Here is a 12984-nt window from a genome sequence, read left to right on the forward strand (position 1 = left end):
GATGTGGAGCATTTTTTCATGTGTCAGTTGGCCATCTGGATGTCTTCTTTGGAGAAGTGTCTATTCATGTCTTTTGCCCATTTCTTCACTGGATTATTTGTTTTTTGGGTGTTGACTTTAATAAGTTCTCTAGATTTTAGACACTAACCCTTTATCTGATATGTCATTTGCAAATATCTTCTCCCATTCCATTGGTTGCCTTTTAGTTTTGCTGATCGTTTCCTTCACTGTGCAGAAGCTTTTTATTTTGATGAGGTCCCAATAGTTCATTTTTGCTTTTGTTTTCCTTGTCTCTGTAGACGTGTGGAGTAAGGAGATGCTGCAGCCGAGGTCAAAGAGGTTTTTGCCTGCTTTCTCCTCAAGGATTTTGATGGCTTCCTGTCTTATATTGAGGTCTTTCATCCATTTTGAGTTTATTTTTGTGAATGGTGTAAGAAAGTGGTCCAGGTTCGTTCTTCTGCATGTTGCTGTCCAGTTTTCCCAGCACCGTTTGCTGAAGAGACTGTCTTTATTCCATTGGATATTCTTTCCTACTTTGTCAAACATTAGTTGGCCATACGTTTGTGGGTCCATTTCTGGGTTCTCTATTCTGTTCCATTGATATGAGTGTCTCTTTTTTGTGCCAGCTTTTTTTATTTTAGAGAGAGAGTGTGTGTGAGCAAGGGAGAGAGAGAGAGAGAGAGAGAGAGAGAGAGAGAGAGAATCCCAAGCAGGCTCTGTGGTCAGCACAGCGCCTGATGTGGGGCTGGATCCTATGACCCTAGGATGATGACCTGAGCTGAAATCAGGAGTCAGATGCTCAACCGACTGAGCCACCCAGGCTCAGTATCTTTTAAAACTCCTTGCTGGCTTTAGACCCTTAGTAAATTCTCAATATGTTTGTGGAATAGAAAAGAATTGGTTGGCAGTATAGTCATAGACATTGAATTACAAAATCCTTAGTCTTCTTCCTTAATTAGCTCCTTGGCAGAAGCTAGTGTCCCCAAACTGGAGGAGCAAATACAGAGCAGAAATGTGAGGGGGGGGGACATATTTTAAGCTGTCAACATGCCTAGAGGTCTAGCAGAGAAGAACCTGCACACACGCGCACACACACACACACACACACACACACAGCCTACCTGTAGGGATGCCATCGCTGGCTATCACTCACTTGCTGGGCCAGTATCAGGTCAAATTAACATGTCATTAGTCCTGAGTCAACAGAAAGGCTTCCACATCATCCCACCTCCCAACTCCTGAGACATCAGCCCTGCACGGAGCCTTGAGACCCAAAGCCACCAGGTTTCTTGCATCTGTCTCTGCTTTGGGAGGGAAGCTAGTACGGTTTTTCTTTGGGAGGACAGAACCACGACAAACTTACTTTGTACATATGTGGTTTCCTTTAGATTCGGTGCTCTCCTGGGGACCTTACCTGTACAGCGTGGTGAGTAGATGCATCCCCAACCCTGCACCCACCCTGGTCAGCAGCCCAGCTGGCCTCTTCTGGCTCTGTCTCCAGGAAGAACAGGCTAGCTGAGTTTGCCTGTGAAGTTGACACTGCTCCTTGGGGGCAAATTTTAAAGAAACATCAGCATAGTTACCCATTTTTCCAGGTACCAGAAACACAATTTTTTAAAAATCCCCCCAACTTTTAATTTTTTTATTATAAAAAATTTTATATATTTTTAATATATATTTTATTATAATTTGTAATACATTTGTAATAAAATATATCTTTTGATTACAAACATTTTCAAATATGCAGAAAAGTAGAAAGATCACTGTGAACACCCAAGTACCCACCATCTAGACTCTTAACATTTTGCCGTATTTTTTTCATCAATGACTACGTGACTTAAAACAATACACTTTTTTTGTTGTTGTTAATGTTTATTTATTTTTTAGAGAGAGAGAGACAGAGTGTGAGCAGGGGAGGGGCGGAGACAGAGGGAGATGCAGAATCTGAGCCAGGCTCTGAGCTGACAGCAGAGAGCCTGACACGGGGCTCAAACTCACGGACCATGAGATCATGACCTGAGTTGAAGTCGGATGCTTAACCAACTGAGCCACCCAGGCGACCCAACAATTCACTTTCATATGTGGTCCCCTTTCTCCCTCCCAGTCTGTCGGCCATCCCTAGCTGTACGTGATGCCAGGTTTGTGTCTCTGAGCAACATGGGCCTTTTCATTCTCGGTTTGCGTTCTAGTCTCTTCTTGATGACCAAGGTCTGGCAGAGGTGTCTCAGGTTGCAGAGCAAGTCCTGGATGCCGTGAATAAGGAGCACTATGTAGAGGCCACCCAGCTGTGGGGGAAAGCAGAAATGCTCATTGAACAGGTAACAGGACACCCTTGGAGGCAGCCCACTTGCCTTGTTCCCATGGAGGAAGGGCTCCTGGTTGGTGTCGTTGGGATTCGGGTCTTATCCCGAGACTCTCCACGAATCTGAAAGTGATCGCATGCTAAGAGATAAAGCTGATGAGTCTGAGCAGTGAGGAGGTCAGAAAGCCACCCAGGCCTGTAAGACCTGCTCGTCCTCGGCTGAGTGTATGGACTGTGTAAGAAGCGATGTGTCTTGCCGACATGAACGTTTGAATCCTTGTCAAGCATCTCAGCATCCCAGAAGGGAAGGATGCCGGGCTGAGGACTTGAGTGTGTAGGGCCCTCCGCGGCTCTGTACTCCCTATAAGCTAACACACGGGCCCTTGTTTTCTCCAGCAACTGAGCTCCCCTCGGACGAGCCGCTCACTACCCCCAGGAGACTCGGCTGACAGCTGGTCTCAGCCCTCGGAGCCGCTGCTCTGATCCAAGCACATTTACAAAGTTAAAGCTGTCCTTGGATAAGATGGAGAGCCAGTTGTCTTTCTGTTTTGCAGCCTCGATCATGGACAAATCAAACAAACAGCCGCATATAATTCTCTGTTTCAGAACACGGATGGGGTGAACTTCTATAACATCTTAACTAAAAGCGCTCCCATGGCTGCGATGGAGTCGAGCCTGGAGTTCACCCAGAGCCACCTAGGTAAGTGGACCTGGAAGTTGCTAGACCCTGTCTGTCTGTCTCTGTACAAGAGGAAATCAATTTATTTATTTTTTTTAGCTTTATTGACATAATTTACATACCGTAAATTGCACCCATGTTAAGTGTATCATTCAGTGGTTTTAGTGCATCCACCGGGCTGCACTGTCATAACCACCATCCGGTTCTACCACCATCCACTAATCTACGTCTCCACATATGCCTTCCTGGGGCACTTCATATAAAGGGAACCGTGCAGTGGGTGGTCTCTTGCACCTGGGTTCTTTCACTTAGCATAGTGTCTTGGAACCCAACTTCTGCCCATCAGATTACAACGTCAGTCCCCCTGAAGGCCGGATCGAGTTGTCTTTCAGCTGACCCAGGCTCACTGGATGCCCATATCTGGCATCCTCCCTCCGGGAGAGGCCTATAACGGCTGCAGGAACCCCTCGATTCCACTTGTTAGCCGATTTCCATTGGCCGTGCTGGAGAAACTCAATGGCCCCAAAGTACATAAAATGCAGCGATCAAAGTTAATAAAGCATCTCCACCTTCAACATGTTTCTGGCCTTCTTCCTCCATCTGGGATGAATTAAGGCGACACTTTTCATTTTCCAGCCGAAAACCTCCCTCTTAGACACTGTGTCCCAGCAGCTTGGGAAAGACATCGTCTTGGTCTTATTTCCAGTCCTTTGAACTCACCGTGTACCAGTTTGTTTTAGTTCATCTTTACCAACGCCACGTGAGACACCTACAACAGGATACCTTAAGTCAGCTCATGAACGGTCCCATCAGGAAGAAGCTCAAAATTATTCCTGAGGATTGCTCCTGGGGAGGTACTTGCGTGACCTAATTAAGTGCCGTTGGTAGGGTTGGGGGGCAATAGAGGTGAATTCAGACGTCTTAATTTGAAGAATGGGTTTTGTTGATGGGTTGACATGTTGAAGCAGAACAGCTTTACTATCCATGTTTTATAGATGAGCAAAAAAAATAGAGAGACAGTAAATAATGCGCCAAAATTGGTTGAGAATAAGAGATTAGTAGGAAAGTGGGGAGATGGGGGAAGGAATGAAATGATGGGTTAGGTGTTGGTAACTGATAAACTAGATTGTGGATTGATAAGCCAGATTGTGGGCACCTGAGAATCTTCCCGCTGGTTTTACTTTTGTATCAGTTTGAAGTTTCCTGTAATAAACAAAATTGAGATAGATAAAAAAAAAAAAAAAAAAAGCCATGCCCAAAGCCACAGTCGGTTGTGTGTATGACTTCTAGACCAAGGTCTTTGGGGCAGGTTTTGACCACCTCCCTGGCAGGCCTCCCTGGGTCCTGACGCTGGATGTGGTCTGGGGTCTACCACCTTCAGTTCTGGGGGCCATCTCTAGGGGAAATATTTGGGGTTCTCATAGACCAGGACCAGGTAGGAATCTTGGATAAGTTCCCGCTCGGTCCTATAGGGGGGCCGTGAGCGAGCGGGACTCCCAGATTCCTGGAGGAGAAACACTCAAGCTGAAGAGGGTTTCCTTTATGTCTGAGTTACCCCAGGGCTATGTCTTTCTAACAGCCCCTTGATGGCTACTGAGCCGCTAAGACTCGACCCTGGCCCTTGCTTCCTCCGGGGACGTGGGCCACCCTCCCAACCTAAAGTTAGAGGATTCATCGTAGCCCTGGTATTTTCATTTCTGCCTCACCCCTTAGAGTTTTCTAGAAATGAGGGGGTGAGTACATTATTTTTAACATTTATTCATTTTTGAGAGAGAGAGACAGCACGAGTGGGGTAGGGACATGGGGCAGAGAGACAGGGAGACACAGAATCGGAAGCAGGCTCCAGGCTCTGAGCTGTCAGCACAGAGCCCAAGACGGGGCTTGAACTCACAAACCATGAGATCACGACCTGAGCCAAAGCCAGATGTGTAACCGACTGAGCCACCCAGGCACCAAGGGGCGAGTTAATTAGATCAAATAATAAGAATCTGGTGTCAATGCATGGGGAAGTACAAGCACGGGGAGCCATTGAGGACTGAGAATAGAGGTGTGAGCCATCACAGGAGGCCAGCTTAAAGGTCGAGCCTGCAAGAGCACCTTTCCAGCTCAGCCCCTTCAGTTTATCTTTGTGATGACAGTGTTTTCCATCCAGCTTCTCTAGCGACAGACACTCTCACTCCCTGCCCATGCGGCTGGACGGGCAAGGGGACAACATTTTTGCGGACGTTGACTGATAGAAAAAACTCCTTTTTGGCTCCAGCTGTATCTGTGTATGGTCTGGAAAGGACAAACTCTCTGGAAGTACCCACACCCAGGGTCTTGAGCTCTGGTTTGCAGTGAAGCCCACATGCTTTGGAGTCAGCCAGGCCTGAGCCCAGCCTGCCACTGACTAGCTGTTTCCCCCCGAGCATGTCTCTGAGCCTCGTGTTCATTAACTCCCGTGCTAGGTTAAGACTCCTCATCTCCTAGGGCTGATGAAGAGGAAGTGGGTTGTTGTTTGTAAAGTGCTTGCTGAAAGCAGTGACTAGCAAATAAAAAATAGTAGCAGCTGTCGTCATGACTTTTGCATTCGATGTTATGGTGACAACGGTCAGGAATCCGGTCGCACTGTGGTACCGACCACCTGTTCTCTTGCCAGGGGCTGGTCCTCCTTGCAGCCTTACTGAGGGCTCGCTCGGCATTGGTTTAGGTCTGATTTGGCCCCACTTGTTCAGAACTTAGAACTTGGCCCCAGTGTTACTCAGCAAAGGAGGAAAACTATCACTTGCCCAAAAGCAGAGTTTGTTCCTTGAGAGGACAGCGTTTTCTGAAGCTCCCTGTTTGCTCGGGCATGAAGCCCTCTCTGGGTTTCAGTTCCTCCTGAAAAATGATGTCAGCTGTCAGCACGTGCACTGGAGTGAACAGAGCACATTTGCCTGACAGGCTTCATTTTAGGTGACTGGCTCACGGCAGGGGTTTCTGGGCCGGCTGGTGAAGCATTTGTGTTTTCAGCCTCTGTTATGTGGAACGCAGTGGTGCCTTGTGGGTGCCGGAGCCCAGGATGCTCTGGACTGAAAGGTGCCTCTTGTTCTGGCAGGTTGCAAGCTGTTCCCTCTTTCTGCTTCCTCATGTGCAGGCCAGTCTGCCAGTGTCTTCCAGAACATGGAGGGGGACTTCATGAAGCCGGTCATCAGCATTGTGGATGAGTTGCTGGAAGCCGGGGTCAATGTGACCGTGTATAACGGACAGCTCGATCTCATCGTGGACACCATGGGTAGGAACACAGTCCGTGGGGCACGTGGAGGCAGTTAGTTCCATGGGTTGAGCTGGAAGGGAGCCAGCCTCGGACGTGTCGGTCTTGAGGCTGGCGATGTAGAAATGCCAGGAGGAAGGCCACTTCCTGTTATGCCCATGTGCCCTGACCTTGACTTCTTTAAAGAGGACAGAGCTGTGGACCCTTAGAGAAGCCTGGGCCTGGCAGATTTTTGAGGCCCTTACATATGATGAAAGAAAAGGAGATATTCTCCTGGTCATGGGATAAATGCACCGTGGAACCGAGGGAAAACCCCGTCTCCGTGCCCCGTCACAGTAGGTGGTAAGCCCTGCAAGCCGAATTGAAACTAAACCCTACTGACTGTAAACCCAGGGGAAATGGGTCCTGTGTGGTTCTGGCTGCAGTAAGACCAGGTGAAGTTCTCAGAACTGGCAGGCAAACCGAGGCACGCAGTCTGACAAGTGTGATGCCTTCACAAGGTCGGCAGGATTGAATATTTCTGCCCCTTGTACACCAAGGGCGCTAAGGACACTTTGAAAAGGTTCTGCGTTTCTTCCATGAGCTGCTCGGGTGAGCCACGTTAGCATCTACTGACCCTCAGACTTCTCAGTCCTCTGGAGAGTCCTGCCACCTGCACAGGCCCCCAGTTTCCTTCCTTCAGAGCATACAGTGATGGGAGAGTCAGGGGCAAACGTAGCCGGACCTCAGAGCTTCTAAGTGCCTCCCCGTTGTCTTGGGTATCACTGGGGGTTTGCTAGAAATGCAGTCTCAGTCCTCACCCAGCCCCACTGACTCAGAATCTGCATTGTAACGAATCTCGGGATGAGCCTTATGCACATTACAGTTTGGGAAATGTGAAATTATGGGCCCTGGATTTTTGTTTCTACCCCACCCAACTGTTGATGCCAGACCCTTCTTTGTCCCTCCCACCAGGTCAGGAGGCCTGGATGCGGAAATTGAAGTGGGCCGAACTGCCCAAATTCAATCAGCTGAAGTGGAAGGCCCTGTACAGCGACCCTCAATCTTCTGAAACATCTGCTTTTGTCAAGTCCTACAAGAATCTGGCTTTCTACTGGATTCTCAGAGCTGGGCACATGGTGAGAGAGAGTCCAGCAGCCTTTGTTGTGGGCTCTCAGCTGTTCTGAGAACAAAGCCACGGGCAGTTGATTATGCGTGGGTGCACTACCTGTTTCGGCCTTAGAAGAAGTGCTTTGGGCTTGGGAGTATTTTGAAGTCTCTGATTAATTTTTGCTATTAGTGCTTCATTCCTTTGAGTCTAGAAATTCTCATTTATTTATTTATTATTATTTTTAAGATTTAAAAAATTTTTTAAGTAACCTCTACATCCAATGTGGGGCTCGAACTCCCAACCCTGAGGTCAAGAGTCGTACGCTCTACCAACGAAGCCAGGCGGGCGACCCTTGAAATTCTCATTTAAAAAAGCAAATCCTTCTGAGAGCGTTAAGCTAGGCTCTCTATCCTTTATTCCTTAGTTTAAATGAATTTAGTGTGACTTTCCTTTTCGTTCATCCTGGGGGAAGAAGGGAGAAGTTGTCTTTCCCTGACATTTTCAGGGAGCAAAACCCAAAGTTCAGTGGTCTGGAAAGCAGAGTCCCAGTGCGTGGTACAAGGTAGGGGGCAGTGTTTTCGAGCAGCGGTAGCTCCAGAATTTCAGTTTGGAAGAGGCTTTCTGTGCAAAGACGAGGCCACTTCGCTCCTGCATTTCTGAGCGAACACACTATTTCCCCTTAGGTTGTATGTTGACTGAGTGGCTTTCCATGGGCCGGGGGAGATTATAAAGGGATAAATCCACTGTATACACACACGTGTGCATGCCTGTGCACGAACAGACACCTATGCAGGTACCAGAGGAGAAGGCGCCCTGTGGGTTATGCTTTGGTTTGGCTACTTAAATACAGGGTTTCTCTTCTTCCCAGGATGGTGGTTTCCTGGAGAAGATTCGTTGGGAGGGATGGTAAGGTGCCCTCTGGCCTGCCCTGCCCACTTGGCTCACTTGTGCTTAGGACACACTCCATAGAGAATGAGCTGAGGGGCAGTAGTCTGCTTAGAAAGTGGGTCTAGGGGAGTGCCTGGGTGGCTCAGTTGGTTAAGTGTCTGACTCGTGGTTTCGGTTCAGGTCACGATCTCACGGTTCGTGAGATGAGCCTTGCATCGGGCTCTGCGCTAACAGTTCGGAGCCTGCTTGGGATTCTCTCTCTCCTTCTCTCTCTGTCCCTCCCCCACTCTCTCTATCTCTGTCAAAATAAATAAATAAACTTAAAAACAAAAAGCGGGCCTGGGAAACTGGTCTTTAAGCTCGGTTTGTACATGAAGCACATAGTTTGTACATTAAACATACACAGTGTGTTTATTTGGATGGCTGGGGAGGTGATGAGAGAGATTTTGGCAGGGACCTAAGTGCCCCCTCCACGAACCACTCCTCAGGGCTATCAGCTAGGCAGAGAGGAGGTGTAGGAGCAAAGAGAACAGGATGTGCAGGTCCAGAGGAACCTTCAGACCATCGAGGCCGCAGGCACTGGGGAGAGATACCGAGTTAGGTATCTCCCTGTCCTGAAAGCAACAGTCGGGCTGTTGAGGGTCCTAAAGCAAAGGAGCGAAAGTACCAGATTTGTCTAAGAAATAACATTCTAGCAGCAAAGGGCCTGGGACAAGACTGGGGCAAAGAGCCGAGCCGATCAAAGATGCTTTTATAGGGGCGCCTGGGTGGCTGTCGGTTAAGCGTCCGACTTTGGCTCAGGTCATGATCTCACGGTTTGTGAGTTCGAGCCCCACATCGGGCTCTCTACTGTCAGGGCAGAGTTCACTTTGGATCCTCTGCCTCCCTCTCTCTCCCCCTCCCCCACTCGTTCTCTCTCCCTCCCTTCCCTTCTCTCTCTCTCTCCCTCTCTCTCTCTCTCTCTCTCTCAAATAAGTAAAAACATTAAAAAAGGGGGGGAAAAGGAAAAAAAATCAACAGATCAGCCCCAAATGGAGTGGAAGGTTCTTTCCTAAATGCTGACTTCTTTAGATCCCTGTATTCTGACAAGCTTTTGTCCCATGCAGGGGTCATTTCGCAGACGGGACCCTCCCTTACAGGGCACACTCAGGTGCAGCTGGCCTCTCAGGCTGCTGTCCCAGAGCTGTACTTCCCATGGGAGCGGGGTCTCAGGATGTCGCCCCTGACCCCAGAACCAGGGACAGAACCAGGAGGGCTAACTCGGATCCTGTTCGGCTCTAGGTTCCTTCTGACCAAGGAGACATGGCTCTGAAGATGATGAGGATGGTGACTCAGCAGGAATAGGATGGACCAGAGGTGAGTTGCTTGGCCTTGGGGCACAGGGGCTGAAGCGAGCACCCTGCAGCTGTAGGAGGCACTGCTCTCCCTTGAACCCACTCGCCTGTGCGCGTGAAGTTTCCTGCCCGCTTCTCCAGAGAACAGAATCGCTGCCTCCGTGGCGACTTGGAAATCAGTTCTGCTTCCGAACAAACCTAAGTTGTTTTCTTCTCTAATGGATTTGTTTTCATCAAAATGAAAGGTTGAAATAAGTTAGCATGTTTGTATTATGAAAGTAAATTATGTGGTTTATGGGGGGAAAAAAAGAGAAAGACAGGTAAACAACAAAATAAACACCGTTTTACTCCCTTCCCCGGGATAAGTTCGGCTGTCAGTTTAGTGTCTGTCTTTGGAAGTCTTTTTTTGCTATATATGCGTGTATATTTTTTACAAGAATGGAATCATTACTGTATGTTGTTTTACCACCTTGTTCACATATTCGTTTGTCCTAAACACCTCTTCGTGTCAGTAAAGTTTCTTCTGTAACATTTTTTTTAATGCTTATTTATTTTTGAAGGAGAGAGAGAGAGAGAGACGGAGCGTGAGTGGGGGAGGGGCAGAGAGAGAGGGAGACACAGAATCCGAAGCAGGCTCCAGGCTCTGAGCTGTTAGTATAGAGCCTGATGCGGGGCTCGAACTCATGAGCCATGAGATCATGACCCGAGGTCGAAGCCAGATGCTCAACTGACTAAGCCATCCAGGCACCCCTTTCTATAACACTTTTAATAGCTGCTGAAGCATTCCATTTTGTGGATGCACCATCATTTATGTACCAAATGCACAACTGTTGCACGTAAGCAATGTCTCCTTTGTCGCTGCTATAAACAGTGCTCTGGTGATTCATCCTGACAGTTATATTTTTATACACATCCTCATTATTTTCTTGCAATAAATTCCTAAAAGCATAACTGTGAAGTCAAAGAATTGGAGCTTTTCTTTAAAATCAAAATGAGGGGCACCTGGGTGGCTCAGTTGGTTGAGCATTCAACTCTTAATTTTGGCTCGAGTCATGATCTCACCGTTTGTGAGTTTGAGCCCCGCGTCGGGCTCTGGGCTGACAGCACAGAGTCTGCTTGGGATTCTGTCTCTGCCCTCCCCTATGCATGCTCACTTTCTCTCTCTCTCTCTCTCTCTCTCTCATAATAAATAAATAAAACTTAAAAATTTTCTAAAATTTTTTTTTGAAGTTTATTTATCTTGAGAGAGAGAGAGGAGCAGAGAGAGAAGGAGAGAGAAAATCCCAAGCAGGCTCCACACTGACAGCACAGAGCCTGACGTGGGGCTCAAATTCACCAACCGTGAGATCATGACCTGAGCCGAAATCAAGAGTTGGACGCTTAACCTACTGAGCTACCCAGGTGCCTCAAGGTCTTTAATTTTAAAATCCAGGCTTTTAAGTTTTAGTGTGTGGCTCACGATCTGCAGAAGGGATGTGATAGCCTCTATGCTGATCCTGAAAAGAACACTATTGCCTGTGGTTGCAGGGCTGAGATATTGAAAACCAAACCCAAAGTCTTCCTGCAGCACATAAGGAGAGAGTTATCAGCGGGTTATGCCTGCATGACCAGCCCTTTTGGACCTGAGATTAAAACAGGGACACCCCACACTTACCCATGGTTCACTGTTGGAGGGCAAGCGCTCCTGCGTGCCGTGGACAAGGAAGACAGGCTTGTCTGTCTGTCAGTTTTGATCCCTCTGGACTCCACCAGTGTATGTTCTCCTGCGGCTTCTGCTGCATATCCTTTGCTGAAAAAAAATTTAGCTATGAGTATAACTAGTCACCGAGTGTTGTGAGTCCTGGCATTGAATTACAACACAAATTGAATCCCCAACCTCACAGGAAACCTCTGTTTCATTAGTCGTTAGGGAACTAGGGGCGCCTGGCTGGCTCAGTCAGTAGAGTGCGTGACTCTTGATCTCAAGATCATGAGTTCAAGCCCCCCGTTGGGCACGGGGCCTGCTTTAAAAAAATGAAATAGAAGCTAGGGTATTAGTTGGGAAGGAATGTGAGTTTGACCATTAGGAAGGGCCAAGTAGACAGATTCCAGTGAAGCTAGGGCCAGCGAACCTTTTTTGCCACTTGAAGCAATCTTCTATCCCTGCCTGAGGAAGTTAACGTTCTCCTGCCCTGAGATCCGGTAACCAATCCCAAGATGCCCAAAGCCGTCTTCTTGCGACATTATATTCTCTCTCAACCCACACCCATGGCTTCATGGAAATTCCCTATGATCAGCTCCCTGGGGAGGAAGTCTCGAGCTTAGTTTATAGATAGCTCCACGTGGTGGCCATGCGTCCCCTGAGAATGGACAGCTGTAGCACGAAAACCCTTCTCCGAAACAGCCCTGAAACATGGTCGGGGAAATCCTCCTAGTAGACAGAACTGGGGACACTGTACCTGTTTGTTCACTTTGCCTGGAAAGAGAGGTGGTCAGAAGAAAGGGTCTGCACCCAAATCATCATTTGGCTGGGTAGTTGCACTTGGAAGGAACACAACTGAAAAATCAAAAGGTCTGAGGAAGAGGTATGAGCATGGACCTCCTAGTGGCAGAATAGGAGGATAACTTGTGTTCCGTGTGAATGCTCACCAAAGCAGAGAGGAAGATTTTAACGATCAGGTGGTTAGGATGACCCATTCCGTAGACATCAGACAGTCTCCTTCCCCAACAACCTCTGTGAACTCAATACCAATTGAAGTGGCCACTGTGACAGCGATGGAGATTATACATTTGCTACTGGAACATGGACTTGTGCTCACCAAGACTGATCTGGCTATAGCTGCTGCTGAGTGCCTAATCTGCCAACAGAAGGAACTGCACTGAGTCCCTGATACGGCACCATTGCCTGAAGGCGTCAGCCAGCTACCTGGTGTTAAGTTGATTACATTGGACCACTTTCATTATGAAAGAGGCAGCAAGTTGTTCTTATTGGAATTGACACTTGCTCTGGACTTGGATTTGCCTTCCCTGCCTGCAGTGTTTCTGCCAAAACTACCATCTGTGGCCTTACAGAATGTGTCGTCCGCCATCATGCTATTCACAACAAACAAAGCGCAGAAGTGGTTCATGCTCTTGGAATTCACTGATCTTAACCATGTTCCCCATTATCTTAAAGGGACTGCCTTAACACATGGTTGAATGGCTTTTTGAAGATTCAGGTACAGTACCAGCTAGGTGGTGACACCTTGTGGGGCTGGGGCAACGTCCTTCAGTATGCGGTGTATGCTCTAAATCGGCATCCCACGCTTCTCCCATGCTCTGGATTCAGGAGTCCAGGAATCAAGGGATACAAATGAAAGTAACTCCTCACTATCGGCCCAGTAGTCAAATTTTTGCTTGCCATTCCTGCAACTTTAGCCTCTGCTGGTGTAGAAGTCTTAGTTACAAAGGCAGACACGCTTTCATCAGGAGACACAGCAA

At 48.0% G+C, this 12984-nt stretch overlaps 1 protein-coding gene across 1 annotated transcript in view; it reads left to right on the forward strand.

Moving 5' to 3' along the window:
* SCPEP1 (serine carboxypeptidase 1) overlaps positions 1-10056 on the forward strand; it is a 30904-nt gene extending 20848 nt beyond the window's left edge. Inside the window, exons 7-13 of the mRNA XM_058705497.1 lie at positions 1389-1426; positions 2190-2318; positions 2909-3002; positions 3722-3835; positions 6097-6234; positions 7168-7331; positions 9473-10056. Coding sequence (XP_058561480.1) covers positions 1389-1426; positions 2190-2318; positions 2909-3002; positions 3722-3835; positions 6097-6234; positions 7168-7331; positions 9473-9535 — 740 coding nt within the window. The 3' untranslated portion in view covers positions 9536-10056. The remainder of the gene's footprint in view (positions 1-1388; positions 1427-2189; positions 2319-2908; positions 3003-3721; positions 3836-6096; positions 6235-7167; positions 7332-9472) is intronic.
* The last annotated feature ends 2928 nt before the right edge of the window (positions 10057-12984 follow it).

The sequence above is a fragment of the Neofelis nebulosa genome, chromosome 16 (genome assembly GCF_028018385.1).
Source record: "Neofelis nebulosa isolate mNeoNeb1 chromosome 16, mNeoNeb1.pri, whole genome shotgun sequence".
Taxonomy (NCBI): Eukaryota; Metazoa; Chordata; class Mammalia; order Carnivora; family Felidae; genus Neofelis; species Neofelis nebulosa.